Genomic DNA, 27,743 nt, shown 5'->3' with positions numbered 1-27,743 from the left:
TAATAAAGCTGCTGTGAATTTTTTTTTAAGTAAATCAGATCATGTCACTCCCAGCTCAAAACTCTCCTGTGGTTTCTCATTACATTTAATATAAAAATCAAGCTTCTTAAAGTGGCCTACAGTATTCTCAGGGTTCAGCCTGCTTCTCTGACTTCACCTTATACCACCATCTCATTGTGTTCCCACCCCCTATCTGCTCCCTCTCATGGCTTGCTTTTCGAATGAGTGGCAACCTCTTCCATTCTGACATCAACTCAAATGTCACTGTACAGAGAGGCCTAGCTAAAGAGCCTGTAACCCTGGGCACTTTGTCCTTCGTGGCCCTGGTCACTCTTTATCCTTAGCCTGCCAGCACCTAGAGCAGTGCCTGGCACATAGAAGGCATTTAAAAAACATTTGATGGGTGGGTGGGTGAATGGATGAAATAAGTTTTCAGTAGAGAATTCTCAGCTATGTTTCTTTTTTCAGCTGCGCCCCAGTGCCAACGTGTATGATCTGGCCAAGAATTTCAACCTTGAGGTGTCCCTCTTTGAACGGCTGGTGAAAGTAAACATTCCCTTTGTCCGTCTGAATTACCAGGTGAGAAGCCGGGCCTCTGTTATTATGAATTGTCTAGGAGAAGGCTCCTGGAAGCCTTCCAACAGCCAGTAAGAAAGTTCTCATAAAAATAAAACTGCTTTAGTGATGAAATGACTCTCAAACTTACTTTGTTTTCTGTTTTAAGTATCGCAATCGCAAAATCAACCCATGTTGAGTGTGTGTTGGATGAAGGAGCTGTTTACATTCTGCTCTTTTCTCCCTATTATTATTTTCAAATGTTGCTTCCCCTGATTTTCCACCAGTAACCTAGTCTTTAGAAAACTGCATTTATTCTCTGCCCATGTCCTAATGATATACATGTCCTGTTTCAGCACCGCATGCGCCCTGAAATTGCCCGGCTTTTGACACCCCACATTTACCAGGATCTAGAGAATCATCCCTCTGTTCTCAAATATGAGAAGATTAAGGTGAGTCTATCCTACCTAATCTGCTGCTGTCAGCGACCTAGGAGACTGTATTTTCCTCAGGTTGAATAAGAGCTTTTAGAAGGGAATAGAGCCAGCTTTATAAAAAGCTGGTTTTTAAAAGGAGGAATATTATAGAATTCGAGAATACAGACCTGGGTTTTGAATCACAGCTCTGCCAGTTAGTAGTTGTGTAACATTTTAGCAAGTTATATACCAATTCTGAATATTAGGGTCTTCTGTACAAGGAGAATGACTGCTGCCTTATTACATTTTTGGATTGAAGGAGAGAAGATATATAAAGCAATCAGCATACTAGAGTGCTCATAAATAATCTGTCTCATCTTCTTCATCATAGCTGCTGCTTATTCCCTGAACTATAATGGCTGGATTGTGTGTGGCCATTATAAATATTAATATCAAATAAGTATCTTGAAAACTAAAATTAGGCATAAATTCTTTATCCATTTCACTATTTGTCAATGCCCCCAAAAGAGAGCACATGGTGACTACAGGATTAAAGATTGTGGTACCGCCCTAACCGGTTTGGCTCAGTGGATAGAGCATCGGCCTGGGGACTGAAGGGTCCCAGGTTCGATTCCGGTCAAGGGCATGTACCTTGGCTGCGGGCACATCCCCAGTGGGGGGTATGCAGGAGGCAGCTGGTCGATGTTTCTCGCTCATCGATGTTTCTAACTCTCTATCCCTCTTCCTTACTCTCTGTAAAAAATCAATAAAATACATTTTTTTTAAAAAAAGATAGTGGTACCGAGTATACAAAAGGCGAACAGGGTCAATAGCCAACGAATGTGAAAATAGAAAGAGAAAACTGCTATGTGAGAACTTTCTAACGTGTCACTTTTTCTCCTTTCCAGGGGGTCGCTTCTAACCTTTTCTTTATAGAACACAACTTTCCTGAACAGGAAATCCAAGAAGGCAAAAGCCACCAAAACCAGCACGAGGCTCACTTTGTGGTGGAGCTGTGCAAGTACTTCCTGTGCCAGGAATACCTGCCCTCCCAGATTACCATCCTCACCACTTACACTGGGCAGCTGTTCTGTCTGCGCAAACTCATGCCAGCTAAGACATTTGCTGGTGTCAAGGTCCACGTGGTGGACAAATACCAAGGGGAAGAGAATGACATCATCATCCTCTCACTAGTGCGGAGCAACCAGGAGGGCAAGGTAGGTTTTCTCCAGATACCCAACCGCATCTGTGTGGCCTTGTCCCGCGCCAAGAAGGGGATGTACTGTATTGGAAACATGCAGATGATGGCCAAAGTACCTTTGTGGAGCAAGATCATCCATACCCTTCGAGAGAACAATGAAATAGGCCAAGCACTCCAGCTGTGCTGCCAGAACCACCCCAATACCCACACTTTAGTATCCAAAGCTTCTGACTTCCAAAAAGTTCCAGAAGGAGGTTGTAGTCTCCCCTGTGAGTTCCGACTGGGCTGTGGACATGTCTGCACCCGTGCCTGCCACCCCTATGACTCCTTGCACAAGGAGTTCCAGTGTATGAAGCCATGCCAGAAGGTTATCTGCCAAGACGGGCATCGATGCCCCCTTGTTTGCTTCCAAGAATGTCAGCCTTGTCAGGTGAAGGTGCCCAAAATCATTCTTCGGTGTGGCCATGAACAAATGGTCCCTTGTTCCATGCCTGAGTCAGAATTCTGCTGCCAAGAGCCTTGCCCCAAAGTTCTGAAATGTGGGCACAGATGCAGCCACCCATGTGGTGAACTTTGTGTGCAGTTGTGTTCAGAAATGGTCACCGTGAAACTCAAGTGTGGGCACAATCAACAGGTGAAGTGTGGTAATGTAGAAGACCTCAAGTATGGCCTACCAGTCAAGTGCACCACCAAGTGTGGCACCATCTTGGATTGTGGGCATCCTTGCCCTGGCTCTTGCCACAACTGCTTTGAAGGCCGCTTTCATGAGCGCTGTCAGAAGGCCTGCAAGCGACTGCTCATCTGTTCACACAAGTGCCAGGAGCCATGCATTGGCGAGTGCCCACCCTGCCAGCGGACCTGTCAGAACCGCTGTGTCCACAGCCAGTGCAAGAAGAAATGTGGGGAACTGTGTAGCCCCTGCGTGGAACCCTGTATTTGGCGCTGCCAGCATTATAAGTGCACCAAACTCTGCTCTGAGCCCTGCAACCGACCCCCATGCTACGTGCCTTGCACTAAGCTGCTGGCTTGTGGCCACCCCTGCATTGGTTTGTGTGGAGAGCCGTGTCCTACGAAGTGCCGTGTCTGCCACCAGGAGGAAGTCACCCAAATTTTCTTTGGCTCTGAGGATGAGCCTGATGCCCGCTTTGTGCAACTGGAAGACTGCAGCCACATATTTGAGGTTCAAGCCCTGGATCGCTACATGGATGAGCATAAGGATGATGAAGTTGCCATCAGATTGAAGGTCTGCCCTATGTGCCAGGTACCCATTCGCAAAAACCTGAGGTATGGAACCAGCATCAAACAGCGGCTGGAAGAGATTGAAATAATCAAAGAAAAGATCCAGGGCTCAGCAGGGGAAATTGCAACCAGCCGGGAACGACTTCAGGCCCTGCTAGAGAGGAATAGCCTCCTTCAGCAGCTGCTTCCCGAAGACTTCCTGATGTTGATGGAGAAGCTAGCCCAGAAAAATCTGTCAGTGAAGGACTTGGGCCTTGTTGAGAATTACATCAGCTTCTATGACCACTTGGCTGGACTGTTGGATTCCCTGAAAAAGGTGCATTCCTCAGAACGAAGAAAAGTGAGGACTCGTCTAGACCAGGTCCATGAGTGGCTAGCCAAGAAGCGTTTGAGCTTCACAAGCCAGGAATTGGATGACCTCCAAAGTGAAATCCAGAGGCTCACATACCTGGTGAACCTCCTGACCCGCTGCAAGATGGCAGAGGGGAGAGTGAGCAGTACTGTAGCAGAAGAGATCTGGAGTGTCCGCAAGATCCTTGAGGGAACATGTAAGTTCACCCAGGATGATGAACAGCTTGTGCAGAAAAAAATGGAAGCTCTCAAAGCCACCCTTCCCTGCTCTGGCCTAGGCATCTCAGAGAAAGAGCGTGTACAGATCATCAAAGCCATCGGTTTACCTCGTGGCCACTGGTTCAAGTGTCCCAATGGCCACATCTATGCGATTGGCGATTGTGGGGGAGCCATGCAGAGGGGCATGTGTCCTGAATGTAAGGAAGTGATTGGGGGCATAAATCATACTCTGGAAAGGGGTAACCAGCTTGCTTCTGAGATGGATGGAGCCGAGCATGCTGCTTGGTCTGACACGGCCAACAACCTGATGAACTTTGAGGAGATCCAGAGGATGATGTAGGGAGATGGCCTTTTGCCCTGGCCACTCTGAGGCTAGGATCAGCTATGAAGAAACTGAAGTTTGTATTTTATTTTCCTTTTCTTTTAGCACCTACTTAAGGATCCACTTTTAGGGCTTGCCCCCATTTTTATCTACATTAATCCCTGCGCTAGAGCAAGCACTTTACCTCCAGAACTGAGAGCAAATTTAACACTTGTCTTTTTCTCTCCTGCAAGTTAGTGGACTCCCTGGAGCATATTTGGGGCTTCCACTAGGGCTACGTAGTGGCCTCTCTGGCTCCCGACTTGGTCAAATGTTTTTCCTGCAGTGTTGCGGGGGCACAGAGTGTACGCTCAGTGAAGCAGACTCATTCTAAGTGCAGGCCTTAACTTGCAGACTAACTTTCATTCTAATAAACAGAGGCCCAGAGGAGTTCTTTATGAACTGCTTATTCTTTCAAGGAGCACAAGAATCCCTCCTGCCCTTCTCAGGCCCCCTCACTGCAGGAGTTGGAGGCATGCGATAAGACAAAGACTTTACTGGCTAATGCTGACCCAGTTACATATTCACTGAGTTGGAAAAGTGTGACTACCCACAGCTGGAGGCTTATTCAAGCAGCCCAGGCTAACTAAGGAGTGATCCCTTTCCTATGACTTGCACTTTGGGATGGTGGAGGTTTCTTTGCCTGAACCAGGAAAGGTTCAGTAGCAGTGCTGGTTCCCCAGGGTCCACAGTGTAACTAAGTTCGCATTTGGTACCAGCACCTATCCAAAGTGTGGCCCTTCATCCCAACATCTTCTATTGCAGCTTTTGCCTGAGCAGGGTTAGCATGCCAGCAGCTTCTGCAGGCCCCAGACCCATGTCAGAAACCAGCCCCCCAGGCTTGCCCTATGCATACATAGTCCCTCAGTCTAGTGTTTCTTAGAACTGACACTTAGGCATCTCAGGTCTTTCTACATCTCTTTCCTATGTATGCATTTCCTTTTTTGTCTTTACTATGCACTTTAGCCTATAATTCTAATTAATAAAAACAATTGCAAGAGATCAGTGGTCTGTTTGTCCTCAACTGTTAGAAGCAGCTCAGGTGGCTTGAGACAGAGAAGATGGGAATAGAGGCACTTTTGTTTATGTGGTTTTGGGTTTTGATGTAGCTAGGATTTTTTTTTTTTTTTTTAACTTGTGGCAAAAAAGTTTTTTCAACCTCTACGTGTGTGTGTGTGTGTGTGTAGTTTCCTTTTCCAGAGTTAAGTTTCATAAGTCCTCCCAGAGATAATCTATATATATGCAATATGTAGCCCTTAAGAAAAGTGCAGTTCTGCACTTCAGACTTTTTTTGCCTAATGATCTAACTTGGGGATCTTTCTATAAACACATACAGTGAGTCTGAACCACATTTTTAATTGAAATAGAACCCTCTGTTGGCAACAGTTAGATGCAGCCCAAATGAGTAGCTCTTAGCATACTCTTCAGTGGTGAGGTTATATACTACTTAGGTGATATAATTTTTTAGCTGGTGGGGGGTGGAGGGGAGATCTCTATGTACTCCTTGAAATTGTATGATATAAACTATAAATAATTTTCTCAAGATAGGCCCCCTAGCTTTCATCTAATTCTCAAAGGGACCTATGATTCAGAAAAGGATGAGAACCACCATTCTATGGGGTAAAAACTTTTTTGCAACAAGGAGCAAATTTATCTAGAGACTCCTGTCCTCTTAGAGCTTCCATCTCCAGTAGCACCTCCACACTATAGCGAGTAAGAATTTAGGTAGAGCCTGGTTTCAAAAACCTGAATTCCCAACTGTGCAGTGGAAAGTGACTCAGTCTCTCCAAGCCTGTTTTTTATCTGCAAAATGGGGATAATAGTACCTGCCTCATAGGGGTGTAGTAAATTAAATGAAAGTGCTCAGTCCACAGAATGTCTGGTATAGTTTGTGGTAAATGACAGCTTTTAGTTCTAGGACATAATTGAAGAGAACTAGTAAGAATTTCCTCCACATCTAACTTCTCTACAGGCACAAAGATGCATTCCAAGTATATGTGGCAGTGCCAAGCTAGTGCACTGGGAGCAGTGTGCTATTGAGGGAAGAAACAGGAATAAAATTTACAATTAGATCGGTTTCTTTCCCCTGCCCCCCAAATACTTTTCCATTCGGTGTGTGTGTGTGTGTATACATTTTTATTTATTGTCTAAAGTTTTACATATGTCTTTTTCCCCAATTGACCACCCCAACCCCCTCAGCCATTCCTACCACCCCAGTGTCTCGGTATATTCTTTATGTTCAAACTAATCAGCAAGAGGAAGCCTTAGCTGACTGACTCTTTCTTTCTTAGTGTATAAATGACACGGACTTTTTAAAGTTTTAAGAATTTTTTTTACAAATGGAGAAAAGATCAAACCAGGATGACTTCCCATAAGGAAGGGATCGAAGGGCCATCCCATGAACTTCTTCAGGCCACCAAGGCTACTTCCTCCTCTTGTACCTATTAAGAAAACCAGAAGGGATCATGGAAAGAGACTAGACTTTGATGGTGAGCAAAAGTACAATATACAGAAAATGTATCATAGAATGGTAACCTAAAACATCATTAACCAATGCTACCCCTAATACATTTAAATTTTAAAAAATCAGAGTAAAGGACCAACCCCTCAAAGGCCAGAAAGAGGAAGGAGGAGCTCCTTTCCCATGAAAGGTTTCTTCTCTAATCCCAAATAGTTATAACCTTTGGTCCTCCAAAACTGCAAACATTACCTGGATTTAGATTTAAAGTTTCCTCCTCGTCTCTGGTGGGACAAGCCTAACTGTTTCCTTTCTTCAAAGGAGGGGCTGTAGGTGAGAGAGAAGACATGATGCTGAAATGGCAAACTGTTGGAAAAGCGGGTGGTCTCACCCCCACTGAACCCAGCTCCCACACATAGCAGCAGGATCAACACATGCGTCATTTTCAGGTCCTGAGGTTCTCAGCCTGTGTGTGTTTCTACCTGATAATATGGGTTTGTGAAAGTCTGAGTCCAGCTTTAAAATAAAACTAGAAGAGGCTCTACCCTTCCTTCTCTTCCGATATAATAAAGAGGTAATATGCAAATTGACTGTCACATCCTTGCACAAGATGGACACCCCCATGTGGTCACAAGATGGCCAGCAGGGGAGGGCAGTTAGGGGTGACCAGGCCAGTAGAGGAGGGCAGTTAGGGGCAACCAGGCCAGCAGGAGAGGGCAGTTGGGGGAGACCAGGCCTGCAGGGGAGGGCAGTTGGGGGCGATTGGGCCAGCAGGTGAGGGTAGTTGGGGGCGATCAGGCTGGCAGGGGAGTAGTTAGGCATCAATCAGGCTGGCAGGGGAGTGGTTAGGGGGTGCCAGACTGGCAGGCAGAAGCAGTTAGGGACAATCAGGCAGGCAGGCGAGCAGTTGGGAGCTAGCAGTCCCAGATTGTGAGGGATGTACCAGATTGGAGAGGGTGCAGACTGGGCTGAGGGACAACCCCTACCCCCACCCCCCCAGTGCATGATTTTCATGCACTGGGCCTCTAGTGTATATAATAAAACAACCTGGGAAGCGTAAATCTAACCCCATCCCAACCCAGGCCTGGGGAATTGGGAAGAGGAGGGATGAACAACACATTCCCAAGAGCAAACCAGGATCCTTTGGGGTTCTATCTATCACTCTCCTGAGAAGCTCTATTTCTGAACCAAAAATGTGCCACTTTATCGCCAAGGCAAAAGAGCTTCAACACCTCTTTCCTCATGTTCTCACCCTGGGAAGTCAGACAGAAGCCCCTGAAATATATATTATAAAGCTATAGGTATATGAGAAGTGGGAGTGGGGAAGGAGAGAGAGCTTTCATCAAAATACCAAGAGCTCCATGATGACTTAAAACCCTACCCAGCTCGATACTGTTTCAGGGCCTTCTTGCTCGTGTTGGTGAGTTCTTCATCAAATACAGATTTCTTCACCTGCTTTTGCTTCTTGGCTGTGCAGAGAGAGAATGGGTTAGATATGTCCTCTTAAACCCAGGCTCCTAAATTCCCTTAAGCTCAGGGTAATGGTCCCAAGTTCAGTGGATGCTCTGGACTAAGGATCTATTGACATGAAGGTGAAACATCAGATCCTGGCAGAAAAGGGATAAGGAATCAGAAGTACCAGGTGTGAAGGAAGCACTCCAAAGAATGTTTATGTAGTCCAAAGTGAAATGGGCCAAAGACCACCTTCACTTCATTTGACCCTGACCTGCTCCTCCATGTGGTAACTGGTAAGGACTTAGGCTCCAGATTCCTAAAGGCCTGGTTTCAAATCCTAGGGATTTCCACTAACCACAGGTCACTGCACCACTTGAAGCCAATAAAGGTATAGCTGTATACACTAGTACATATTCATTACTCAAAAAATGTGGGCTCTTATCACCATCCCTCTAATATTCTCCCTGACTATAAGCACAGGTTACAGGGAGAACCTTCTTTCCAGCCCCGGTAGGCTCCCCATATGCCTACCAGGGCCTCTTGCTGGCTCCTCCTCAGGCATTGCTCGCGCTCGCTTGGCTCTGCGATTCCTTTTGGCCAGCCGCTCAGCAAACATCTGTGCCTTGAGGATTTCGAATTGGGACCTCTCCTCTGCCTAGAGAGACGGTGACATGTGAGTATGGAACGGTTTTATTTTAAAGCTGGATTCAAGAGGATGACATGTGAGTCAGGCAGCCCTGACTCATTGCACTGTGAAGGGACCCAACTCCAAAGGGGAGGCCACTCACTGTCATCTCCCCTTTTTTCTTGGCGTCCTTCATAAACTTCTTCCTCTTCTTCTTTCCTCTTAAGGCCAAGTCAAATTCCTGCAGAGCCTTAGCAACTGGGATGAGAAGAGAGCATGAGATTTCAGGTAGTTTTATAACTTCCTTTAAACTTACAGCCAGGCTGGTATGGCTCGGTGGTTGAGTGTCAACCTATGAACTAGCAGGTCATGGTTGTGGGCTCCATCCCCAGGAGGGGGCGTGCAAGAGGTAGGCGATCAATGATTCTTTCTCATCATTGATGTTTCTATCCCTCTCCCCGTACCTTCCTCTCACTGAAATCAAAACATTTAAAAAAAAAAAACTTATATTAACAAGTACAGAGATTTTAAATTGGTACACAAGGGCTTAAAATGAGAATCATCAATCACTCACTTTCTTGGTGATTACCCCATCTCACTAAATAGCATGCTTGTTCCACTATTTCTCAATTCATCCATTTGAGACTTCCATTATCTACCTACCTCAGGGGTCCTCAAACTTTTTAAACAGGGGGCCAGTTCACTATGAACAAATTCCTATGCACACTGCACATATCTTATTTTGAAGTGAAAAAACAAAACGGGAACAAATACAACATTTGTATTTGCATGTAGCCCGCGGGCCGTAGTTTGAGGACCCCTGATCTACCTCTTGATGTGAAAGATAAGAATTTAGTTCACTTATGTCCCTGAATAGTTATAACTCTACTAGAGGCCCGGTGCATGGATTCGTGCACTGGCGGGGTCCCTCGGCCTGGCCTGCGGCGATCAGTGGACCTCTGCACTGCCGCAGCCTGGCCTTATCCACCAGCTTGTCGGGCTCCAGTCCACTGTCCACGTCAATCCCGCACAGCACGAAGTAGTGTGCAAAGCGGCAGGCGGCTGGGGAGGAGCCTGAGCCCAGGCGGCGCACCGCTCCTGCTCATCCTGCCCCCGCTGTGCCTGCCGCCACCGCAGCTCGGGTGCACAGGGAGAGTGTCCGCAGGAGAGGCTTGTGCTGCCACAGCTGGGCTTGCCAGTAGCACTTCCACTGTGGGAGTGCACTGACCACCGGGGGCAGCTCCTGTGTTGAGCATCTGCCCCCTGGTGGTCAGTGCACATCATAGCTACTGGCCGGTAGGCCGATCATTAGGTCGCTTAGGCTTTTATATATATAGATTTTAAAATATATATATTTTATTGATTTTTAGAGAGGAAGGGAGAAGGAGAAATAGAAACATCAATGATGAGAGAGAATCACTGATTGGCTGCCTCCTGCATACCCTCTACTGGAGATCGAGCCCGCAAGCCAGGCATGTGCCCTTGGCCAGAATCAAACCTGGGACCCTTCAGTCCACAGGCCAACGCTATATCCATTGAGCCAAACCAACTAGGGCAATATATAGATTTTTAACAAAATTTAACATAGATACACCCTAATTTTTTGTCCCATCATATATAGGCAGTCTTTCTCAAATTGCTGATATAATCTTTTTGGAAGGTAATTTTGCAATCCCTAACAAAATAATAAATACATATAACCTCTGACCTACAATTCTACTTTAAGGACTTTATCCACAAATCAAATATATTTGCTTAATTGTGCAAAGGAATCTGGACAAAGTTATTCACTACATGAATTGTTAATAATAGCAAATGATTAGAAACAACCCCAATGTCCCTCAACAGGGACTAATTAAATAAATTATAATCAACCCATTTGATGGGAGATCACACAGCCATATTTAAAAAAAAAAAGGTAGCTATTCATATGCTTATATAAAATCATCTCCAAGCTATAAAATTGAAAAAAGCAAGGTGTAGAACAATGTAAATTCATTTGTGATTGTTAAAAATAGAGAAAGGCAGGGAATATCTAAAAATATTTTCCTGCCTCTTGTGGCAAAATATGTAACATAAAATTTGCCATTTTGTCCTGGCTGGTTTGCTCAGAGGTTAGAGCATCAGCCCATGCACCAAATCATTGCAGATTTGATACCTGGAAGGGCACATACCTGTTACAGGTTAAATCCCAGGTCCCAGTTGTGATGCATGAGGGAGGCAACCAGTCGATGTTTCTCTCTCATATCCATGTCACTCCCTCCCTCTCCCTCTCTCTCTCTCTCTCTCTTCCCCTCCTCCCTCCCTTCCACTCTCCCTAAGGCTCAATGGAAAAAATATCCTCGGATAAGGATTTAAAAAAAATTTACCATTTTCATTCTTAAGTGTACAATTTAGTAGCACCAATTATATTCACATTATTGTACAACAATCACCATTTTTTGTTTCTACAACTTTTTCATCATCCCAAACAGAAGCTCTGTAACCATTAATAACTCCCTCACACACTAGCCAGTTTGGTTCAGTGGACAGAGCGTCTGCCTATGGACCGAAGGGTCCCAGGTTCGATTCCAGTCAAGGGCATGTACCTGGGTTGCAGGCTCCTTCCTGCAGGGCCTGGGCTTGTGCAGGAGGCAACCAGTCGATGTCTTTCTCTCACATCAATTTCTCTCCTTCCCTTTCTCTAAAATTCAATGGAAAAATATCCTTGGGTGAGGATTAAAAATTAAAATAAATAAGTAAGTAACTACCCTAGCTGGTTTGGCTCAGTGGATAGAGCATCAGCCTGTGGACTGAAGGGTCTCAGGTTCGATTCCAGTCAAGGGCACATGCCCGAGTTGTGAGCTGGATCCCCAGTGTGGGGCGTGCAGGAGGCAGCTGATCAATGATTCTCTCCCATCATTACTGTTTCCATCTTTCTTTCCCTTTCCTTTCCTCTCTGAAATCAATAAAAATATATTAAAAAAAAAAAAGAAAAGACTGCTTAAAAAAAACTCCCTCCCCTACTCCCTAGTAATCTCTATTCTACTTTCTGTGTCTATGACTTTGCATGATTAGGTACTTCATATAAGCAGAATCATAAATATTTGTCCTTTTGTGTCTGGATTAGTTCACTCAAAAGGTTTTCAATATTCATCCTTAACAATATGCACCAGAACTTAATTATTGATGAAGACTATTCCATGGTATGTATACACACTTTGTGTCTCCATTCATCTGTTGATGGACATGGGTTGCTTCCACCCTTTAACTACAGTGAGTGCTGCTTCAATGAACACTGGCATGTAAGTATCCATTTGAGTCCCTATTTTTAGTTCTTTGGGGTTAGATCAAGAAGTGGAATTGCTGGGTCCTATGAATTCTATGTTTAGCTTCTGAGGAACCTCCCGACATACTTTTTTCCTTCTTCCTCTCTTCTTTGGTCTGGAACCAGCTCCTCTCAGGCTCGTGGTTCTGTGCCTCCTTCCCCTTTTCCAGGAGCCGCTTTGCTGTGTTGATCTGGGGGGGGGGGGGGGGGACAGCAAAAGAGTACCTGCCATGGAACCTACATCTGACAATATATAACGTGGCAGTTGCAGGAAGCCATTGCCGAAAATGCTTGGGACTCTGATGATCTGTTTGCAGACAAAGGATTTCAGAGGGGCTAATGTGGTGTGCTTACCGAGTGACCCTGGGAACCAGAGCCCTCCTCACCTGGGCTTCCGACTGTTGCATCTCTTTCTCCTCAGCCTCCAGCTGCAGAACTGCATATACATCTTTCTCCATTTTCTCAATTTTGTCCCGAAATTTCAAGATGACATCTTGAGGGAAGAGAACAAAAAATTTTTTTAAATAAGAGTGAAGCCTATGTAGCTGATGAAAGGAAAGTAGATATGTATTTAGTGACTTAGAAAATTGTGGTTTTTTTGTGTGTGACTTCTCTGCTTAACAGCCCTCCAACCCTGCCTGAAGGTTTCCTGTTGCTTTTAAAATAAGCTCTAAACTTCTAAGCATGGCCCCTGCCGACCTCTCTGGCCTTCTATCTCCACCTTGCTCACCGTGCCTCGGGCCCTCTGGCCTTTCTTCCCTTTTACTCGCACACCAAGTTTGCTCCCGCCTCAGAGGCCTTGCCCTGGTGTTCTCTGCTTGGCACACTCTGTCCCTGGACCACTTAGGGCCACCTCATTCGTGTCGTCCAGGACCCGTCTCCAATGCCACCTGCTCAGAGGCTTTCCTAAACAGCTTTTCTAAAGTAGGCACCTCTCCTCCTGCAGTTCTAAATCACATCTTCTATTAGCTTTTTTATGTCTTTCCCCACCACAGGATCAGCTGTTTTGTTTCCTGCTGTATCCCCCAAACCTAGAATAGAATAAATAGCACCAGGCATATACAGTAGTACTCAATAATTATTTGCTGGCTGAATGAATTAAATGGAAAAAAATAGACATATATGAAAGGAAAAAGATATGTATCTAAATACTAACAGTGGTGAGTTCCTTAACATACAATTACATTTTAGCTCTTATTTTATTTACTAAGTCCCAACACTGAATACTTATTATTTTTATAACTGAAAAAAAAAATGTTTAAAAAGGATGTGCTTTAAAAGACTCCTTTGAATGAGAACATAAAGAATGAAAGATATTCAAAAGAATGAATGCTAATCTCCTCACCTTTTGCCCCTCAAGGACTAGGGGACAGGAAGGAATCAATGGGGATTTTGCCCTAAGAGAGAACTTTCTTCCCAAAGGATGTAAAATACCTATGAATAAGGCACTTGAGGCATAAGTCTATCATGAGTCTCTTTTACACACAAAGACTGAAGCCCAGAGAGGAGAGGTAAAACCTGCCCAGAGTTACTCAGCAAGATTCAAACTTGGCTCCTGACTGCAAAGCTCCTGCTCTCACCCATTATCTTCTGCCCCTGCCTCACCTATCCAAACTGCCCTGAGCTGCTGCAGTGGTGTCTGCTCACCTTGGGGAAGTATCCGGGCCTTCACAGGAGCTTTGGCAGCCTTCACAATCTCCTTCAACATCTTCCGCTCTTCTTCTCCCACCAGAGAGACCGAACGCCCAGCCTTGCCAGCACGTGCTGTTCTTCCCACCCGGTGGACGTAATGCTTGATGGTATTGGGCATCGTGAAGTTGATTACCTGGAAGGTCAAAGCTGACCATCATTCATATGTGGGAGTTGGGAAACAGTTGGAACACAAGGAGGCAAAAGGACTCCCACCCAAAGTTCAAGGAAGATGGAGCCTGTTCACCGTTTTTTTTTGTTTTGTTTTGTGTTTGTGTGTGAGTGTGTGTTTGAATTTTTTAATCCTCACTCAAAAATATATTGCCATTGACTTTTCAGAGAGAGTGGAAGTGAGGGGGAGAGACAGAGAGAGAAACATTGATGTGAGAGAGACACATCGACTGGTTGCCTCCTGCACTTGCCCCAACCAGGCTGGGGATTGAGCCTGCAACCAAGGTACATGCCCTTGACCAGAATTGAACCTACAACCCTTCAGTCTGCAGGTTGACACTCTACCCACTAAGCCAAACCAGCCAGGGCCTGCTCACCGTTTTAACCCCCTCGATGTCAAGTCCACGGGCTGCCACATCTGTGGCCACAAGAATGTCAATCTGTTCATCCTTAAAGCGCCTGGAAATAGCCACAAAGAGATGTTTATTCAGATTCCCATCCTCAATACTGCTATGCAGGATCCTGAGCCAGCAGAAAGAACACAATTCCATTTGGAGTCAAGCAGCAGAGTACAGACTATCACAGTGGGGACAGAGCCTAAGTGTCAGCCCATCGACATTTACACTCCCCCTTAAACAATCCATAAAGTGGAGCAAATGTCATTTTGTGTATACGCCCTTACACAGTAATTCCTATACATATGGAAGTTTGGGAACCACAGAGCTATCCTATATAGGAAGTAGCATATGCAAATGTCTCAGCATTCAAAATAGCTTTTCTTTAGAAAGCAACTCTCAGCCATCTATGATGAATAGGGATAGGTGGGAGAGCTCTAAAGGGTTCCTCCTAGCCCCCCAAGCTGACTCCATTCTGTGAGAATTAAATGAATCACACGGAAAAGCACACAGCACAGGCCTGGCATAGTAAATGGTCAAGAAATGGCGACAAGCTTTGATTCCAAATTTCCTTCCATCAGACTCGGGTTTGTCCACTGCTCTGGAGCAGCTGTAGACAAAAACGTATGCCAAAGTATGCTGAATCGTCCCGAGTCAGAATCTCTTTCCATGGCCCACTCAGCAGCTCCCATACACAGCCCTGGGGCATGAGTTACCTCTTCTGTGGGGAGTTAGTTCTGAGTGTATCTAAGACATGACCTTCCAGGGAAACTGTGCTACCTGCGTCCCTGCTAGTGTTCTAACAAAGCTTCTGGGTGGTATTTTCCCTCGTATGAATTAAGAGAGTCTCTCTGACCTGCCCAAGAAGGGTGGATAGGAGCCAACCCTAACCCCAAGTTTACCGGAGGGACTCCAGCCGCTGCGTCTGTGACAGGTTGCCGTGGAGCTCGCCCACCTGCAGTCCCATGAGACCCAAGAGGATGTGCATGCGGTGGGCCTGCTTCTTGGTCTGGGTGAACAGCATCACATGGTCGGTGAAGGTCCTTGTCAACAGAGCTGGCAGGGAGAGAAGAGTGAACCAGCAGCCATCTCCGAAACACACTCCCTCCTCGCCTGCGCAGTAGTGCTGTGCCTGGCATCAGGGAGACAGACAGGCGAGGTTCCTACCCGTGCGAAGCTCAAATTCCAGGGCTGAGACAGAAAAGCGAGTCCTGCCCTTGAGAAAGTGAAGGGAGGATGGGGAGGTAGCTTCAGCACTGGTTCCTCTCAAGCTGAATGACAGGCAGGATCATCCATGAGAAGATTAGGAGGAAGACTCCAGGCAGAGGAGAGAGCAAACGTAAAGGCCCCAAGGAGGACAAGCTTGTGGGTTTGAGAAAGCTAAAGCAGGTGAGTGTGGCCGAGTGCCAGACAACAAGGCCGGAGCAAAGGCAACAAGGCAGGCAGGGGCCAGACCCAGAGGGCTTGCAGAACTCGCTAGGGAGCGTGGATTTTAGTCTAAGAGCAATGGAAGACACCAGCGGGCTTTAAATAAGGAAGTAATAGGCAAGTGCTCATTTGTAAACATCATTTTACATGATCTGTAGGTGGAGAGCGGATTACCAAGGGATAAGGGTGGAAGCAGGACAGGCATGTAAGAGGCGGCTGCAATAGTCCAGGCAACACACAGCAGTGGCCTGAACTAAGGGCCAAAGGTGCAGTGAGGGGAAATGGTTGGGAGTTCAGCAGGACATAAGGACTGGATGGTGGGAGGAAGGTGAGACGATAAAAATAAGGGAGGAAAAACATATCGAAAGTGATGGAGTGAAGGAATGGCAGCACCACACACTGGATTAGGGGAGGCTGGATGGAGGAGGCTCCAGTATGGCACTCCTGAGGTCATGGGAGTCAAGCACCACACCCTGCCCAGTCCCACCCTGGGCTTTTACCTGCCACAATGGCTTCCCGGTCCCCTTCCCGATTTGGCCGGATCCGGATGAACTCCTGCCGCAGGAAGGGGGCCACATCCGTGTTGCTGTTCACAAATATCCGGACAGGGTTCTTCAGAGAGACAGAAGCCAGATCTTTGACCTGCCAGGCACAAAGATAGGGATGCTCACCAGCCTACCACGGGGCAGAAACGGGGGGTACCCACCCCCAGCCCAGACCAGGGTTCTCTGAACTGTCTTCTCCACTCACCCCACCGAGGAGATCCCCTACCGCCCACCTCATCCGTCATTGTGGCCGAGAAGAGCATAGTCTGGCGGTGATGGGAACACATTCGGATGATCTCCTTCATCTGCTCCTCAAAGTACTCGTCCAGCATCCTGGTGAGCAGGGAAGGGGAGGGATCAAGAGAAATGGACTAAACTTGCTTCTATCGAGAGACAGAAAACATCAGACGCCATATTTTGATGTTGTCATTGGTTCTGCTTCAGGTGCCTTTATTTACTTATTTTATTAGCATTAACAAGATTCACTAAGAATTATCATTTGGCCACATTTGCTTAATCTATTTTTTTTTTTCCTGGCTGAACTATTTGCAAGTAAGTTGTAGATATCAGGACACTTTATGCCTAAATATTTCAGCACACATTTCTTAAGAACAATGACCTTCTATGTAATCACAATGTCATTATTATACCCATGAATTTTAAGTTTGAATAACACCATCTAAAGTATAGTCCATATCCAAATTTTCCTAGCTGTTGCCAAATATCATTTTGTAGCTGTCTTGTTATTTAGTCTAGAAACCAAAGTTCCTATGTTGCATTTGGTTGGCATGTCTCTTTAGTCTTCCTTAATCTAGAAGAATCCTCTCAGCCTATTCCACACTCTGTATTTGTCTATTTCTCAGGGACTGTATTCAGTAAATCATTGCAGAAAGAATGTGTAGGGGTGCAGATGTGCACCTCACTCCCAGTCCATCAGGAGATAAAGATCATCAGTTTGAACACTTGGTTAAGGAGGTGTCTGCCAGGTTTTGCCACTGATAAAGGAACCTTTTTCTCTTTGTAGGTAATAGTAATCTGTGAGATTACCTTGACTCCAGGTTTTTTCAACTGATGCAGTTCTTTACAGTACTTCTCCCTCCAGGTCAGGCTCAGTTGAGAATCAGGTATTACATTTATTTGTCATGTCTCCTTAGACACTTCAATCTAAAACTTCCATATCTTGCCCTAACCGGTTTGGCTCAGTGGATAGAGCGTCGGCCTGCGGACTCAAGTGTCCCAGGTTCGATTCCGGTCAAGGGCATGTACCTTGGTTGTGGGCACATCCCCAGTAGGGGGTGTGCAGGAGGCAGCTAGTCGATGTTTCTCTCTCATCAGTGTTTCAACTCTCTTTCCCTCTCCCTTCCTCTCTGTAAAAAATCAATAAAATATATTTAAAAAAATAAATAAATAAAACTTCCATATCCTTTCCCAGTCTTTTAAGATGCTGACGTGTTTGAAGAATACAATTTCCTTCCCCTTTAAAACCTGAATCAGATCATGTTCCCTTGCCTGAAAGCAATCTCCTTTACTTCCTTCAGGCTTCAAGAATGGTTCATTTGCTCTGTTAGTCAGTCAATTATTCAACACTCACTGAGCATCTACTGGATTCCAGATGTAGCACTGGGATGTGGCAGCAAGCAACACCAAGCCAGCCCTTTATGAAATGATGTTCTAGAGGAGAGGTGGGACACAACCACCACACCAGCATTCAGGTAACCATAAGGGAGGTAGGTCAGAGAGGCTAGCGAGACCTCAGAGATTGGAGATCGTAAGGCAAGAAGGGGAGGATGAGGTGGGGGCAGGACCTTTTCTTAGATAAGTGACAACTAGAGCAGAAACCCGAGGAAAAAGGAAGTCATTCCAAGCTGATGAAACAGCAAATGCAGAAACCCCAAAGTGGGCAAGTGCTGACAGGATTTATGGATGTTTTGTGCGGTGTGAAAATGAGGAGACACAAATGACGTTAAGAATTTTGGCCAGAACAACAAATAGGACTACATTGCTGATCATGAGATGGGAAGAGAGACGGAGAGGCATACAGATCAGAGCTTGGTTAAAGACCTGTTCAGACCTAGCCGGTTTGGCTCAGTGGATAGAGCGTCAGCCTGCGGACTCAGGGGTCCCAAGTTCGATTCTGGTCAAGGGCATGTACCTTGGTTGCGGGCACATACCCAGTGGGGAGTGTGCAGAAGGCAGCTGATCGATGTTTCTCTCTCATCGATGTTTCTGACTCTCTATCCCTCTCCCTTCCTCTCTGTAAAAAATCAATAAAATATATTAAAAAAAAAAAAAAAAAAAAGACCTGTTCAGTTGGAGATGCTGCAATTTGAGAGTAAACTTGAACAGGCTTTAGGGTTTTCTGTTGCCTCCTTCCCCTACCCCACCTCCTTCATTAGTCTAGGATCATTAAGACTTTATTCTGTTCAGTTATGGAGGAAAGAGGTGAGCAGATGGGACACATATGAGAGGAAGGAAGGAGGGAAAGAGGGAGAAGGAGGGATGGAGTGAGCCCCACATCACACTAAGAGAGGCTGTTTGTGGAGCCCTCACTATGCACTGGCACTTATCCCAACTTACTCCTTGAATCCTCAACACCACAAGATTGGTGCTGTTCTTATCTCCCACTTACAAACAGGGAAAGGTTTTGCTTTGATAATCTAAAAGACGTCCCCAAATCTCAGGAAGTGGCAGAGCCAGGATTTGATCTACCTTCCCTTTTAACCAGCACTTTACAGAAGGAGAAAGAGAGCAGAATAATCTGGGCTAAGGATGGACAAAGGCACAAATGTGAGCAGCTGAACTGGTGAGAGCCATCCTATATAATAAAAGCCTAATATGCAAATCGACCAAACAATGGAACAACCAGTCACTAAGATGCTTACTGACCACCGGGGGCAGACACTCAACACAGGAGCTTCCCCCAGTCCACAGGCCCCAAGTCAGCCAACACGGGTACCAGCGGGGGCCCGCCAATCGCCACACTGGTCACCCCGCAAATTGAGGCAACTGGCGACAGCAGCAGGGGGCGGGGCCGGTGAGCAGGCCAAGCCAGGCCGGCCAAGGTGGGTGCCAGCAGGGGCTCCCCGAATGCCCCACAGATCGGCCCTGATCGCTGACCAGGCCTAGGGACCCTACCCATGCATGAATTTCATGCACCAGCCTCTACTGTAGAATAATCCAGGGTGGCAAGTTCCCATCCAGGGCTGTGGCCCATGGGATCCCAGGTGAGTACCTGTCGGCCTCATCCAGGATGAGCACCTCAATGCTACTCAGGTGGAAGGAAGGACAGTTGTGGAGGTGATCGATGAGCCGGCCTGGGGTGGCAATGAGGATGTCAGGCGCTGCCCGAAGAGCAGCTTCCTGAGACTTCACGTCCAGACCACCTGCGAAGAAAAAAGCCCCACCAGGCAGCCAGTTCAGTCATTCACCACTACTGACTGAGCCCTGCCACCTGCCAGGTCTCATGCCAGATGCAGAAGAAACAGCAGAGAATACAACTGACAAATGCCCCACATGTGTGGATTTTACAATCTGTTTGGAGAGACAGATTTTTTAACTACAACTCTGTTAAATGCAAAAAATCAAAAAAGATGATGACACAAAGGAACTTCAGATCCAGGCATCTAAGGATTAAGAGAAGCAGCATGGCATATGGGGGGTAAAATGAAGGTTAGAAAACAGTATCATATAACATCATCAGAAAAATTCTGCCCCAAACAATATTTGATTCGTTATTCATGCAAAGCAGAAATTGTATCGTAAACTTATTTAGTACCAAGAAAAAATTTTCCCCATAATTTTAAAATTTTATTCTGCAAGACTGGTTAAGTCTCGATCAAACCCTCTCCCCACCTCCCACTACCTACTATAAAAACACATTGTCCACTATTTAAGTGGATTCAATCACATAAAGGTTTTCTTGGCATCCGTCAACATCAGAGGGTGGGGCAAATCCATCCTCCACTATGTCACGGTCTCTCGGGGCTGACAGCCTTTGGCCAGATACTCACCCACAGCTAGGCAGGTGGTAATGTTGCAGAACTGGGCCAGCTGCTTGGTGACCGAGTGTACCTGGATGCCCAGTTCTCGGGTGGGAACCAGCACGAGCACACGGGTTACTGGAGCCTGGCGGGGTTTGTAGATTAGACGCTCCAAGACGGGCAGTGCGAAGGCAGCAGTTTTACCTGGAGACAAGGGCAGGAAGAAAGCAAAGAGAAGAGGTTCAATCCCTTCAAGGTTTACGTTTTCACCTGAGCATAGAAATATGTACGATAGTTATGGGTCACAGGTTGCAGGGGGTCTAGTGAAGGTCCTCCTCGTTTAATTCAATCAGGGTATCGCCTTGACTATGACCGCCTGTCTCTTCCATGACAGGCCTCTTCATAGGAGGAAAGTTTTTGTAAAAGGGATGCTCAATGCAACATTGTATATTAGTGCAGTTAATTATATAGTAAAAAACAGTCATGTAATAAGATACTATGCAACCATTTTGAAAAAGCAAAGAGTTTTTAAAGAAATAGGAAAATATACAATAAGTTATTTGTGTTATATTTTTTTATTGATTTTTAGAGAGAGGAAAAGAAAGAAAGAGAGAGAAACATTGATATGAGAGTGAAACATTGATCTGCTGCCTCCTGCACACCCTCTACTGGGGATCTAGCCTGCAACCCAGGCATGTGCCCTTGACCAGGAATCGAACTGGAAACCCCTTTGCTGCACGGGACGATGCCCAGCCAGGGCTATAGTAAGGTTTTTTTTCCTAAGGGAGCTACTAAACAAAATATGTAATGTTATTGCATTAAAAATTATATCTGTGGCACTGACCAGTGTCCTCTGTAGTTAGAATGTCAGCCTGCACACTAAAGGGGCATATGTGGGAGGCAACCAATCAATGTGTTGCTCTCACTTTGGTGTTTCTCTCTCTCTCTCTGTCTCTGTCTCTTTCTCTTTCTCTCAGGTGAGGGTTAACAAAAATCAATTTATATCTGTGTATTTACCAAAGTGGCCTTTTGGTCAGTCAACTTAGAGCCTGTTCTAGGTTGAACATCCTCCTTCTGCCTCCCCCCTCCCCAAGTCCCTATCCTTTTTACCTGTCCCAGTGGCTGCACAGGCACAGATGTCCTTCCCCAACAGTCCCACAGGTATGCACGCCTTCTGGATCGGGGTGGGCTGCTTAAAGTTCATGGCTGTAATGGCCTGAAGGAAAAAGAAAGAGTTAGACAGAGGGGTAGGGAGAGTCTCAGCATGAAACAAACAAGGCATGTTTCCAAACAAGTGGTACCTTAGTCCATTCCAGTCATTCAATCCACAGCATTTATTGTGCCTCTTGTGTGTGAGGCACTGTTCTAGGCACTTGAGAATATAGCAGTAAACAAAAGAAACAAAAACTTTGCCCTCAGGAATCTTATAATCTGACTAGTGGCCTGGTGCATGAAATCCGTGCACATTAAAAGGGAATCAGAGGAAATATTTTAATATTGCTATTTGCCCTTTCTCTATAATAGAAGTGTCAGAGATAAAAGAAAATTAGTAAAATGTATATGAAAATCTCCTTCCTGTCAGAGTCTGGGGCGCGCCACAGAACCCAGAGTCAAGTCCTCGCCCACCAGCGCACACCTTGAAATCTCTCAAGACCCAGACCCGGATGGCCCCACCCCCGACAAGCCCCGCTGGGTGGGGGGGCGCAGCCTCAGGTCCCCCATCAAGCCCCACCGGGTTGGGGGCACAGCCTCGGTCCCCTGGCCCTGGCGCAAGGACACGAGGGCATGGTGACCATTTGCACATTAGCTCTTTATTGTATAGGATAGAAGAAACACAACAAAACAAACACATGTCATATGGAGATAAATGCTATGGAGAAAGGTGGCTGGGGAAGGCAGTGGGGAAGGAATGAGTGCAATTTAGAGAGTATTGTCAGGGAAGGTCTCTTTGAGCAGTGGTTACTGAGTGGAACCCTGAAAGAGGCAAGGAGCAATGAAAACAGATTTGTGAAAGAGTCTTCCTGGCAGGATGAAGAGCCAGTGCAAAGGCCCTGAGGACGAAGATGCATGACCTGTTTGAGGACCAGCCAGGAAGACAGTATGGCCAGAGCAGAAAGAGTGCCAAGAGACAGCATCATAGGGGCCCAGAAGGGGCTGGGCCTTATAGGCCAAGATGAACTTTCTGTTTAAGAGGGTTGCCTGGCAGCCGTGTGGATAAGAGAGTTTAGGGAAGCAAAGAGCCCAGCTTAGGAAGCCAAGTCACAGGATGACTACACAGTTGTAAAAAGAAGCCACTACCTTCAGAAGAGGGCGGGAAAGGTTCATGTCCTGGAATGAGAGGTTTTCATCATACTGAGATGCATCTTCAAAAAATCCTCCTGCTTCCTATACCAGAAAACCAAAAGACAGAATGAGAATTCAGCAAAAAAAAAAAAAAAAAAGGCAAAACAAACTGACCTTAAAATCCTTTTAGGATGCAAAAACAAGCTGCATACTGTTTTCCAAGCCCACACTCACTTGTCCTTTCTTCTTTTTCTTCTTCCGCTCCTTTACTTTGAGTGTGTCTATGGAGAAAAATATAGCTGATAATCAGGGCTTTTCCTTACTGAGCATTTACAATCTGCTAGATACTGTCCTAAGTGCTTTCTGTGGACAGCTTGCTTCAGAGTGTGGCTGTCATTAGCCTTATTTCAAAGATGAGGTCATTGTGAGGCAGTGTAGACAGGAAACAAACTCACCAAGTTCCAGAGACCAGGTTCTCAACCTCTATGCTATACTATGATGCTTTAGCTCTCATTTCTGCAAGAAATATTTATGGAGTAGCCATTACGTGGTTGGACCCATCTGATGAGGGATGTGGGGGTCCCAGCACCCCAACAAGTTCGAGTCAGAGGAGCTGGCAGCTGTGTGAGGCTGGAGATGAGGAAAAGAGTAAATTCTGCCTACTAGGTGCAACCCTAACAAAATCCGAAGAAAAAAGGGAAGCTTACAGAAAGGAGTTCAACATGGAGATGTTAAATTTAACTGCGTGAAAGAGCACAGCAAATCCTACAAGGAAAGGCGGACACTTTCCAATGTCCTGTTCCTGTTTCTGACAGCAACACGGTATCGCCTACCTGCTTTGGTGAGGATATTCTCATCGGCTGATGAGTAGTCGGTCTCAGATTCTTCATCTGCTGAGCCTTCCTCATCTTGCCCTTCAGGGTCTTCCTGCTCCTCCGGTTCAGAGCCCTCCTTTGCCTCTTTCTCCTTCTCTGTCTTCCCAGACTTGGCTTCTTTGTCCTGGGAGGAAAAACAATTATAATAAAGTCAGGCAACTACAAACTTCAGGAAGTCCAGAACCTACGCGCAGCGCCATTATGCTACGAGGATTTTTAATGAATATTAACAGTGGACACACGGAGAAGCCTGCCTGCACAGCGCACTTCCACGTAGGCTTGGAGAGAAACAGTGGGGAGGTGTCGAGGCTGCAGCTGTGGGCTTAACTGCGAAGAGAAGTAACTGCTTTGCTTTCTCACCTCTGTTTTCCTTTTCTTTCGAACTTTCTCAATCTTCTCATCTAATGTAGTGGCTGCCCTCTGCAGATAAAAATACAGAGATGAAAAGAATATACATATGGGAAAGAGACGAAGCAAGGTTTCTCTCAGGGTCCGATCTCAGATATTAATATACAAAAAGGCTGTCTGTCCTTAGATACATTAATCAATCCATAGATTATTCATAGCCCAAAACATTAAATAAGTGGTCTACTCATGAAAAACTGGAACCAGTAAGAACATTCACATTTTAGAAGGTGTTTACTATTCAGAATAATACCATTACTAAGAGATGTCACATTATATCTGAATACTACTCAGAAAAACTTACCAATCAGACATAAATTAGCCTATTAATTAAAATGTTGAACTCTGGCCGAAACCGGTTTGGCTCAGCAGATGAAGCGTCGGCCTGCAGACTGAAGGGTCCCAGGTTCAATTCCGGTCAAGGGCATTTACCTGGGTTGCGGGCACATCGCCAGTAGGGAGTGTGCAGGAGGCAGCTGATCGATGTTTCTCTCTCATCGATGTTTCTAATTCTCTATCTCTCTCCCTTCCTCTCTGTAAAAAATCAATAAAATATATTTTTTAAAAAATGTTGAACTCTGAACAAATTCAGTAATGCTGGATAGTAATAAAACTTTAGAAAGGGCCCTGACCAGTTTGGCTCAGTGAATAAAGCGTCGACCTGTGGACTGAAGGGTCACAGGTTCGATTCCAGTCAAGGGCATGTACCTTGGTTGTGGGCACATCCCCAGTAGTGGGTGTGCAGGAGGCAGCTGATTGATGTTTCTCTCTTATCGATGTTTCTAACTCTCTATCCCTCTCCCTTCCTCTCTGTAAAGATCAATAAAATATATTTTTAAAAAAAACTTTAGAGCCGAAACCGGTTTGGCTCAGTGGATAGAGCGTCGGCCTGCGGACTGAAAGGTCCCAGGTTCGATTCCGGTCAAGGGCATGTACCTGGGTTGCGGGCATATCTCCAGTGGGAGATGTGCAGGAGGCAGCTGATCGATGTTTCTCTCTCGTCGATGTTTCTAACTCTCTATCTCTCTCCCTTCCTCTCTGTAAAAAATCAATAAAATATATTAAAAAAAAAAAAAAAACTTTAGAAAGGGTAAGTAATGGCAGGCCCTCTTTATGCTCAAAGCTCCCTAAACTGCTATGGCACTAAAGTTAACTGTGTAATTATTTGTCTAGTTATTTTCTACACTGATAGACTGTAAGCTTTATAAGGCACAGTCTTTAATTTCATTGGGTCCATATGAATAGAAAAAACAAAACAAAACCCAAACACCTCAAGAGGACCTTGAAAAGGCAATGCTGTTTTAAACTGCTCTGAGCAGGCAATATTTCTCTTTGAAGTGCATGAAATATAAAATAATTTCCATGCATCTTCTAGCTTGTTGACCAACTCAAAGAGAAGCATGCAATCTTGGCAAATAAGCAGATGACAATGACATTTGTGGGACCTTTAGCTATGCTGTGTGGGGACCAGGGACTCTAAACATGAGGTCACATGAGATTACCTGGCAAGTGAGAGAGAATGACAGTATCTATGGGACAGAGTCTAGCTATTAAAATATCGCTACCAAGGGTACCTGCTAGATTGTTCTTTGTTATAAAGGTTTCTTTCTAATATTCAAAACAAGGAGTGAACACCTAAAAACGAGACCATTTTTAACATAGCTCTGTCCATTTTTTTAAAGGCAAGTAATTTACGGTATATGTAATGCTTGGTATTTCTTGACCAGCCGTGGGCAAACTACGGCCCGCGGGCCGGCCCGTTTGAAATGAATAAAACTATTGAAAAAAAAGACCGTACCCTTTTATGTAATGATGTTTACTTTGAATTTATATTAGTTCACACAAACACTCCATCCATGCTTTTGTTCCGGCCCTCCGGTCCAGTTTAAGAACCCATTGTGGCCCTCGAGTCAAAAAGTTTGCCCATCCCTGTTCTAGACCATTAAATGGTATTAGCACGTTTCCTCGAAGACTTTTCCACCCCACATTTTAATGTCTATAAAGTCAGGAAGGGTCTATCTTATTATATATACTGAAGTTAGTCTGAGCTCACCAACCCCTCCTCCAGGAAAAGCTGTTATGGACATTTTAAGGAAGGCAATAAAATATTATTGATACTTTTAAATATTGTCTGGAGATCAATGAATGTGTTTGTAACTAAAGTATGCAAAAAATTCATTTGCAACATTTGGCACTTGCTTTGTTTTAATCAAGAATGTGGCTAGCCCTAACCAGTTTGGCTCAGTGGATAGAGCATCGGCCTGCGGACTCAAGGGTCCCAGGTTCGATTCCGGTCAAGGGCATGTACCTTGGTTGAGGGCATATCCCCAGTGGGGAGTGTGCAGGAGGCAGCTGATAGATGTTTCTCTCTCGTCGATGTTTCTAACTCTCTATCCTTCTACCTTCCTCTCTGTAAAAAATCAATAATAAAAAAAAAAGAATGTGGCTAATTTATCATCACTTCCTATCCCACCAAAATTAACCACAGACCTAGCTGGTTTGGCTCAGTGGATAGAGCATCGGCCTGGAGACTGAAGGATCCCAGGTTCAATTCCAATCAAGGGCACATGTCTGGGCTCAGTCCCAGTAGGGGGCATGCAGGAGGCAGCCAAGAAATGATTCCCTCTCATCATTGATGTTCTTATCTCCCTCTCCCTCTCCCTTCCTCCCTGAAATCAATAAAAACAACAACTATACCACATAGTTCCAAAAAAGTTCCAATATCTGCTGCATGTAAGCAAATGGCAAAGGCAGTGAGCTCAGGGTTAGAACTCTTAACACCCGGACTGCCTATCAGTACCTTCTTCTTGAGCTGGCTCATAACATCGGCCATGGCCCAGCTGCCATCGTACATTCCCTCCTTCTCAGTGAAAATGAAGTCAGGGTTGAAATCAGCGCTGCGGTTCTTCTGCAAGGCTTTCTGCTTTCTGCCCAGCACAATGGGCCCCTGAGAAGAGGTAGAAAAAGTGTGACTATGGGACTGCGATGAGAGAACACTAGAAAAGGAAGAAGAAAATGGGGGTACCCAACAAGAGAGAAATCTACAAAGCTTTGGAGCAGTTGAATTTTGTGGCCGCCATAAGATGCCCCAATCGAGGTGTCAGCAGACAGATGAGGTCGCAGGGGGAAAACACCCCGGCTGGAACTCTGAAGGGTGAGCACTCTTTCATGACACTGATCCCTTTTTAACTGTTCATGGCTATGTCCCACATGCTAAACAGTAGGTGTAACAAACGTAAGTATTGACTAAATACTGTCATCGCGAACGAACGCATGACCGCAGCTCCTTGAGCAGAAACCAGGGCTTGTTTCGCCTCTGGATCCCTATTACACGGCCTGGGTGAAGTATCCGTTCGGCGAGTGGGCACCGAGCTCGCCAAGGCGACACGGAATGGCACGGCACCGTGAGGCGGCGAGGAAACGCTAGTGACGAGCAAACTGAGGAAGATCTGGGGATCCCGGTGAGACCCTTCGCTGAAGGACACATGCCGGCCTGGCTGGGGAATGCTGAGGATTTGGGGACAGAGCCAAGGAAGCAGAGGGAAGGGAACCGAGTCAAGGAAACCTGACCGTCCGCCGCTGCGCCCCGACCCCCGATCGGCTCATACCTACCTCCTCCTCCTCGTCTCCGGAGTCAGACTCGGGCTCCACAGGCACCTCGTCATCCTCGCCGATGGTCCCGATGAAACCCAGCTCGTCCAGCATGCTGCCGCCGCGGTCACTGTCGGAAACCAGCCCACGGCACGCGACAGCCCGAACTTTTCCGCGACCGTCCCCTCGTCACT

The 27,743-nt window shown here is 45.8% G+C and overlaps 2 protein-coding genes across 9 annotated transcripts in view; one reads left to right on the top strand and one right to left on the bottom strand.

Moving 5' to 3' along the window:
- The window catches only part of ZNFX1 (zinc finger NFX1-type containing 1), a 28,073-nt gene extending 22,729 nt beyond the window's left edge, over nt 1-5,344 (top strand). Inside the window, exons 12-14 of one of the 2 annotated variants that reach the window (XM_036321343.1) lie at nt 469-579; nt 912-1,007; nt 1,880-5,344. In XM_036321343.1, the coding sequence (XP_036177236.1) occupies nt 469-579; nt 912-1,007; nt 1,880-4,321 (2,649 nt within the window). In that variant the 3' untranslated portion in view covers nt 4,322-5,344. The remainder of the gene's footprint in view (nt 1-468; nt 580-911; nt 1,008-1,879) is intronic. The other variant, XM_036321344.1, reaches the window with a different exon arrangement.
- A 1,307-nt stretch (nt 5,345-6,651) lies between these two features.
- DDX27 (DEAD-box helicase 27) lies at nt 6,652-27,743 on the bottom strand. Of its 7 annotated transcripts, none has more exons than XM_036321345.1 (21): nt 27,571-27,743; nt 26,759-26,905; nt 23,914-23,973; nt 23,512-23,677; nt 22,913-22,959; nt 22,694-22,780; nt 21,506-21,611; nt 20,426-20,599; nt 19,648-19,798; nt 16,649-16,748; nt 16,371-16,512; nt 15,345-15,498; nt 14,425-14,506; nt 13,835-14,012; nt 12,574-12,680; nt 12,276-12,378; nt 9,044-9,138; nt 8,787-8,910; nt 8,182-8,269; nt 7,053-7,127; nt 6,652-6,783 (listed from the first exon to the last, which is right to left on the bottom strand). In XM_036321345.1, the coding sequence occupies exons 1-21, from the start codon at nt 27,661-27,663 to the stop codon at nt 6,765-6,767; spliced, it is 2,298 nt and encodes a 765-aa protein (XP_036177238.1). In that variant the 5' UTR covers nt 27,664-27,743; the 3' UTR covers nt 6,652-6,764. The 7 variants fall into 7 exon arrangements, 4 of the variants coding, with proteins under 4 accessions (XP_036177238.1, XP_036177239.1, XP_036177240.1 ...); XM_036321346.1 differs by having other exon boundaries at nt 27,567-27,704; XR_004969837.1 differs by lacking the exons at nt 6,652-6,783; nt 7,053-7,127; nt 8,182-8,269 and adding an exon at nt 9,345-9,354 and having other exon boundaries at nt 8,896-8,910.

Source organism: Myotis myotis, unplaced genomic scaffold, assembly GCF_014108235.1.
Source record: "Myotis myotis isolate mMyoMyo1 unplaced genomic scaffold, mMyoMyo1.p scaffold_m19_p_9, whole genome shotgun sequence".
NCBI classification, from domain to species: domain Eukaryota; kingdom Metazoa; phylum Chordata; class Mammalia; order Chiroptera; family Vespertilionidae; genus Myotis; species Myotis myotis.
This window is presented reverse-complemented; position numbering and strand designations above follow the sequence as displayed.

Excerpts from the sequence above, each read along its gene's own strand:
- DDX27 (XM_036321345.1), bottom strand. The coding sequence starts at position 27,663 with ATGCTGGACGAGCTGGGTTTCATCGGGACCATCGGCGAGGATGACGAG. Across the intron at positions 23,678-23,913 it reads GAAAGAAAAGGAAAACAGAG|GACAAAGAAGCCAAGTCTGG; the intron begins GTGAGAAAGCAA and ends TTTTCCTCCCAG. Across the intron at positions 22,960-23,511 it reads GAATATCCTCACCAAAGCAG|ACACACTCAAAGTAAAGGAG; the intron begins GTAGGCGATACC and ends TTTTCTCCATAG.